Raw genomic sequence first — 6,960 nt, forward strand, 5'->3', positions numbered from 1 at the left:
GGGAATAACCAGCTGTCCTGAGGAATTTTTCCTGCAGTAAGTTATTTTCCTATCATGGTCCATCTGTAATTCTATCACTTTATTACTTATTAAATGACTTATTATTTATTAAAGCACCAATATAAATACAGTACAGCGCCTTGCAATTACTCCCCCTTATATTTATAAACCTCAAAGTCTTCCAGGTCTTAACAACATCTTTCTTCTATTCTTACTCTTTGGGTGCATCAAAAGACTCCTACTCACAGCAGTAGAGAAAATCTTCTCGTTAAAGAGTACCAGTGGTACAAGATCTACCCAGGCAGCCGTGGCCGTGGCTACCAGAGAAACATCTTGCTGGGATCATACCCAAAGCACCCCAGTTTAAGGTTTAAGTTTCCTTTATTTTTTTAAACAAAAACGGGAGAGATGTTGCTGTGCACCTTTCCCCCCGTACTTGGTCTGTCCCAGTTCATTTAATTGTCAATCAGTTTGCAGTTTCCCCTCCCCTTGCTGCATTGTATACGCCTTGCCTTAGCTGCCAATCCTTGATGTACACCACCCCTTTCCCCTCCCCCTTCTAGAAAGTTCTTCCCCACCTCGATACCCCCTTGGTCTCTTTGAATTTCTCCCCTCCCCTTGTTTTCCCTCATTGGCTAATTGTATGTCACTCCACCTGTGAACCCTCCCCTTCTCCTTCCTGACTGGTCCTGAGATTGTTGCCGCCCTTTGTCCAACCCCCCTTTAAAAAGCTGTGCAACCCCTTTTCTGGGGTCTTCGGTCCCTGGTCCCCCTGAGGACAACAAAGCCCTGGATACTCTACTGGAGTCCCCTCCTTCCTTCTTGCCTCTGCCTGCGAGTGCAAACCATTCAGCACCCTGAGAGCTTTGCCTCTTGCAGCGAGACCAGCTTCATCTTGGTCTTCGGAGCGCATCAGACCCGTCACTGCGAGTGACCGGGCAGCTCCAGCAGCGACAGTTATGTACTTGGAATCGCCGTGCTTATGCTCAGTGGCAAAAGCACAAACCCAGAAGCAAGGCAGAAAAGGGTACTTACTTTCAAGACATGCGAGATTTGTAAAGAATTACAAATGACCAAAGAAAAAGGGGGGATTGAGAAACGGGTGATCAGTACTTAATTCGTGTAAGCACAGTTAACTATTGGGAGACAGCAAATGTTAATCACAAAAGCGGAGAAGCAGGATTCGCCCTAATCTTGTCAAGATAAGAGGAACAAGAATCTGTTTGAAACCAGCACAGAAACTGCTGAGTCACCCCACAAAGGACTGCCCGTGCTCCAGAAAGAAAGGTGAAAAGTGCATTGTGATGAAGAGTACGGATCTTCATTGGAAAGACCCGCGAGGAAGAAGAGGAGCCTTCCTCAGTGCGACCACCAGGACACACCACTCATGTGTGACACATATGCTAATGATATTAATGACTTCCAAGAACTGATTTGTATAACCACCCCTATCCCAAAGAATGTGATGAATATTCATGAATTTTACCCATAATATTGTGTTGTAGGAAGTGCCGTGTGTGTGTGTGTGTGTGTGTGTGTGTGTGTGTGTGTGTGTGTGTGTGTGTGTGTTTTTGGAGGAGAGATCCCCCACGTATCCGGCGCTGAATAAAGCAAATACTCACTTATCTGACTGTCTCGGAAGTGCCTCTTGGCCCAGTTTGGGCGATTCAGGATCCCAAAAAGCTGCCAGGGATCCCAAAATCTCCAAAATCCTGTCAGGGATCCCCAAAACCCCATCAGGAACACCCCCAAACCTGCTGGGACAGGTCCCGCATGGTGGCCAGGACTGCAGACCCGAAAATCCTGAAAGGGACCCTAAAAACCCCATCAGGGATCCCCTGCGGCACAGGTCCCGCATGCAACCCCAAAAACCCCCAAAAATTCATCAGAGGGTCCCAAAAAGCCCTCAGGAACACCCCAGGAACCCCAAAACCTGGCTGTGACAGGTTCTGCGTGGTGGCCAGAACTGCGGACCCCAAAATCCCATCAGGGACACCCCAAAATCCTGTCGGGGACCCCCTCCCGTGTTGGGGACAGTCCTGGGGTGTCCCCCCATCCCCTCCCGGTTTGTCCCTTGTCCCCCTCCCGTGCTGGGGACAATCCGGGGGTGTCCCCCCCATCCCCTCCCGGTGCATCCCGTGTCCCCTCCCGCCTTGGGGACATTTGGGGACACCCCCGTCACCCAGGTAGCCGCACGGCCACGTCCCGGCCGATGCCCGAGGAGCAGCGGTGACAGGGACAGTGCGCGCCGGGGGGCGGCCCTGGCTGTCACCCCCCCCACCCCGGCAAAGGCTCTTAACGGGATCAGCGCTCACGTGGCACCGGGACCGGGATCAGGATCGGGATCGGGGTCAGGATCAGGGTCAGCCACCCCCGGGATCGGGGTCAGCCCCCCCCGGGATCGGGATTGGGGTCCGAACCTTAGTCAGGATCGGGGTCAGGATCGGGATCAGCCGCCCCTGGGATCGAGATCGGGATCAGCCACCCCCGGAATCGGGATTGGGGTCAGCCACTCCCGGGATCGGAATCGGGACCGGGATTAGGATGGGGGTCCGCGCCCCCGGGATGGGGGGAGATTTGGGGACATTCTTGGAGACAGCACAAAGTGTGGGGGGAGCTCGGGGGGCGGCCCCCTCTCCTGGGGACCCTAAATCCCCCCCTCCCCACCCCAGGGGACGCTGGGGACCCCAAAACTTCCCCTCCTCGAGTGGCCAGAGCGAGCTCTGCGCTCCGGGACCGGACACCCCCCGAACCGAGCTCCGCGCTCCGGGACCGGACACCGGACACCCCCCGAACCGAGCTCTGCGCTCCGGGACCGGACACCGGACACCCCCCGAACCGGGCTCCGCGCTCCCGGACCGGACACCGGACACCACGTCCAACAACTAAATGCGGACCGGCCTTCTTATTTGCATAACCCCGCCCACCAGAACGACAAACCACTGGGCAATACCATCGTAATTTGCATGGCCACGCCCACAAGCCCACACGCCACACCGAGCAGGGCCCACCTATTTTACATAACCACGCCCACCGCCTGCAAACGCACGGCGGGAAACGTTCCGCGATTTCCATAACCACGCCCACCCACGCCCACCAATCACACCGCGGTATTCCCCTTGCATTTTGCATAACCCCGCCCTCATCCTGGCCACGCCCAGCACCGGCTGCAGCCGCCGCCAGTCGCTGTTGCCTCCCAGTGCTCCCAGTAAGTGCCGTACTGGGAGGGATCGTGCTCCCAATTCCTTCCCGGTGCTCTCAGTATCGGTCCCAGTGCCGCGCGGGGCGGGGCCACTTTGGGAAACCCCCCAGGGCACAGCGCGGCTGCTCTGGGGTGTCGGAACCTGCCCGGGCCGGGGCGGGAGCGGAGGAGCAGCGGGAGGAAGAGGAAGGAGAGAGGAGGAGGAGGAGGAGGAGCAGGAGGAGGAGGAGGAGGAAGAGGAGGAGCAGCAGCAGAAGCGCGCGGTTCCGCCGCCCGCCCGCTGAGGCCGCAGCTCCCCCGGCTCCGGCAGCATCGCCCCCCCGCATCCCGAGGTGAGCGGGGAGGGGGAGCTCGCCCCAAATCCATCGGGGGTCTCCGGGAGGGTTTTTTGCGGGGCAGGCGATGTTCGGAGCTTGCAGGAGCCCAAAGCTGAGCCTCAATGCCCCTTGGGGGGGGTGTGGGGGCGATATCGGTTTTGGGGATCCCCGGGAGAGCCGGGGGGGAACGCGGGAGCCCCGGAGTAGGGAGAGCGGAGGGGGGCGATTCCGGAGGCGGGGGACCCCCTGCAGCCTGGAGGGGTAGGGGAGGCTGGAGATGAGTGGGGTCCGGGCCCCTCGACACTGAAAGGAGCGGCGACTTCTCGAGCTGGGCTCGGGCAGCGGAACCACCAAACCCAAGGCGCTCAGGCCTTGTTTTCCCCCAGAGCAGGATTTCCCATTGCCAAGCCGTGGCCGGATGGAGGAGGAGGAGGCCGCGAAGAAGAGGAAAATGCCCCGGGAGCCCCAGGCAGGTGAGGAGGAAGTCAGTGCCCCTTTCCCTTCTCTCCTGCTCCATCTCCCAGCCCAGCATCGCCCCCGGCTGCAGGACAACCCCGCTGCCGACACCGTCCTGCTGGGGACAGACTGGGGGGATCTCCTTCCCCTTCCCTGTGGCACAGAGGCAAATGCCATCCTCTCCTTGTCCTTCCTCCCCAGACAGGGAGCTGAGCACGGAGCGCAGAGAGAACAAATCCCCGTGGCAGAAGCTGGTGGGAGAGGCCGTTTTGAGTGGCTCCACGGGGCAGGAATCTAAGGGGGAGGAAGAGCCCCAGAGATGCTGCACAAGGAGGGGCTGCAAACACAGCCCAAGGAGGTCCAAGGAGGAAGGTGGCCGGAGATCCAGCCAGAGCTTGGAGCTGGGGGTCCATGAACAGCTTCACAATGGGGAGAAGCCCCACAAGTGCTCAAAATGTGGGAAGGGCTTCAGGTGGAAGTCCAGACTGATTGTCCACCAGAGAATCCACACCGGAGAGAGGCCCTACGAGTGTGGGGAGTGTGGGAAGAGCTTCAGAGACAGCTCCAGTCTGATCTGCCACTGGAAAATCCACACAGGGGAGAGGCCCTACGAGTGTGGAGAGTGTGGGCAGAGCTTCAGCCAGAGCTCCAACCTGATTGTCCACCGGAGAAGCCACACAGGGGAGAGGCCCTACGAGTGTGGGGAGTGTGGGAAGAGCTTTGGCCGGAGATCCAGCCTGTGGGCACACCAGCGGACGCACACAGGGGAGAGGCCCTACGAGTGTGGGGAGTGTGGGAAGAGGTTTCCAAGGAGCTGCAGTCTCCTCAAACATGAGCAGAGTCACACGGATGAGAGGCCCTTCCGCTGCCCCGACTGCGGGAAGGGCTTCCAGCGCAACTACACCCTCATCATCCACCGGCGCATCCACACCGGGGAGAGGCCCTACGAGTGTCCCCAGTGTGGGAAGAGCTTCTCACAGAGCTCTAACTTGACCCAACACCAACGGAGCCACCACTAAGGGAAGCCCTGCGAGTGCCCCGAGTGCGGGAAGAGCTTCGTGTGCTGCTCCAGCTCCATCCCCCATGGGAGGATCGGCGTTGGATGATCCCCAGTGACCCCCGTTGGGCAGAGCCCCAGAGCTCCGTGGTGCTGGTGATCTGTGTGGGAAGACACCAGGCTGGGGGGCTCCGCCTCTTCCTGGCTCCCAGTGGCCTTGATTTTCTTTTCATTTCTCTTTGTCCTTTCAAAACACCCAAACCCGGGGTAAAAATAAAGATGTTGAACTAAGACATGGATGGGGACGTGGGGGGATCTTCCAGGGGATGTGGGAGATGCTGGCTTGAAGGGAGTTGAGGGTTCCTGGTGATTCATTAAATCTCGATATCCGTGGACAAAGACCCTCTAACTAATTAAAGTTAGAAAGTGGTATGTTTATTCAGGCACCAGTGGGGGGGCATGGGAGTAGCCTCCTAAAGACATGCCAGCCAAGTACAAGGTTTCTCGTTCTCTATTTATTACTCAAAGTTTTACATCTTCTGCATATGTATGACCCCAGCACCTCCCATCCTCCGCTTTGTATTAAAATGAGATCATTGGTCTTTCACGCATGCGCAGTTTCTCTCTCGAATTGGGTCAGTGGTCCTGAAAGAGGAAGTCAGGAATGTCTTCCTCACAGTGACCTTTTTACCTCCTTGCTGTTGGCAGGCCTTCATGACCTCTTGGCGCAGCCCAAGATCTCCTACTTTTGATTAATTATTACGAAACCCAGGTGCTGTTCTTGGTTCTATTAGTTTCAATTTCTTTTGATGACAGTTCATTCATTTTGGTTCCTTCTATAAACAAAACTTAAAAATATAATGGCAAATAATACATCACTTAGCTCTAGCTTAGGCATCTACTAAGCATTAACTTATCTTTTGTTTTTCTACTTTGTGTCTTAATCAATACAAATTTCTTCTAACTCTTAGCTAAAATTTTGGGGACAGGGTGAGGGGTTGTGGGAGCCGCTTCCTGAGGGGGAGTCAGTCTGGAGACCCCTGGGCTGGACTCCTGGTCTGGGCATTCCAGCTCCCATTTTCTGCTCTCTTCCTCCCTTTTTCCCACCTCTCTCAATATTTTCCCATCGTCCCCACCACACCCCTGAGATGCCCGCATTCACCTGAGTCCCACTGCCCCCAGACACATGAGCTCCCAGCACCACCAGTACCACCAGTACGGCCCAGCTGCCAGCACACGCCCCATGGCCAGCGCCGGGCAAGTGCCGCCAGCCCCAAAGCAGCCGCGCTGTGCTGTGGAGGGGTCCCCGTGGCCCTGCCCCACGCGGCACTGGGAGCACCAGTCCGGACCAGTGCAGAGCACGGGTGGGCAGCGTCAGAACCCACGAAAGTGGTTCCACCACAAGCCATTTAGAACCCCCCAAACTGGTGGAAAGCATCAGGATCCTCCCAGAAAAGGCCTCACCTCCGCCTCTGAAAATGACTGGGGATTCTCTCAAATCCGTTTATAACTCCCCCAAAACTGGTGGAAAGCAGCAGGATCTACCCTAAAATGGGCTCCCCATGTCCTTCCTTGTGGGGCCGCACTCCAAGTGCAAGAGCCAGGTGTGTCCCCCCTCCCAGTAACACATCCCTCAGGATTGGAGGGTGCCCCAAAACCTCCTCAGGAACCAGATCATCCAAACCTCTTCATCCCAACATGTGTCTGTTTCCTTCCAGACCCCATCCCAGCCATCCTCCCTCTCCCAAATACAGCCCCGTTCTTAGGGGGGGCAGAGCTGCTTCTGTGGGCATCGGTGAGTGCAGGGGATCCTTTATCCCCCTCGTGCCGCTCCAAGCTGCCGAGGGCAAAGCCCTGGTTTCTAGGGCTGTCCCCGCTCCTCAAATCTGTCGGATTTAATACCCAAGTGTGGCCGGGACACGGCCCCGGGAGCTGCGCTAATGCCCGGCGGTGCCCGGGAGGGTCTGAGGAGAGGGGAGTTCATAAGG

General features: G+C 57.1%; 1 protein-coding gene across 1 annotated transcript in view; it reads left to right on the plus strand.

The window, feature by feature from the left end:
* Positions 1-5,363, plus strand: part of LOC125318795 (zinc finger protein 239-like) — an 80,705-nt gene extending 75,342 nt beyond the window's left edge. Inside the window, exon 3 of the mRNA XM_048289727.1 lies at positions 4,177-5,363. Within this exon, the coding sequence (XP_048145684.1) occupies positions 4,177-4,994 (818 nt within the window). The 3' untranslated portion in view covers positions 4,995-5,363. The remainder of the gene's footprint in view (positions 1-4,176) is intronic.
* Positions 5,364-6,960: the final 1,597 nt, after the last annotated feature.

Source organism: Corvus hawaiiensis, chromosome 31 (assembly GCF_020740725.1).
Source record: "Corvus hawaiiensis isolate bCorHaw1 chromosome 31, bCorHaw1.pri.cur, whole genome shotgun sequence".
NCBI lineage: Eukaryota > Metazoa > Chordata > Aves > Passeriformes > Corvidae > Corvus > Corvus hawaiiensis.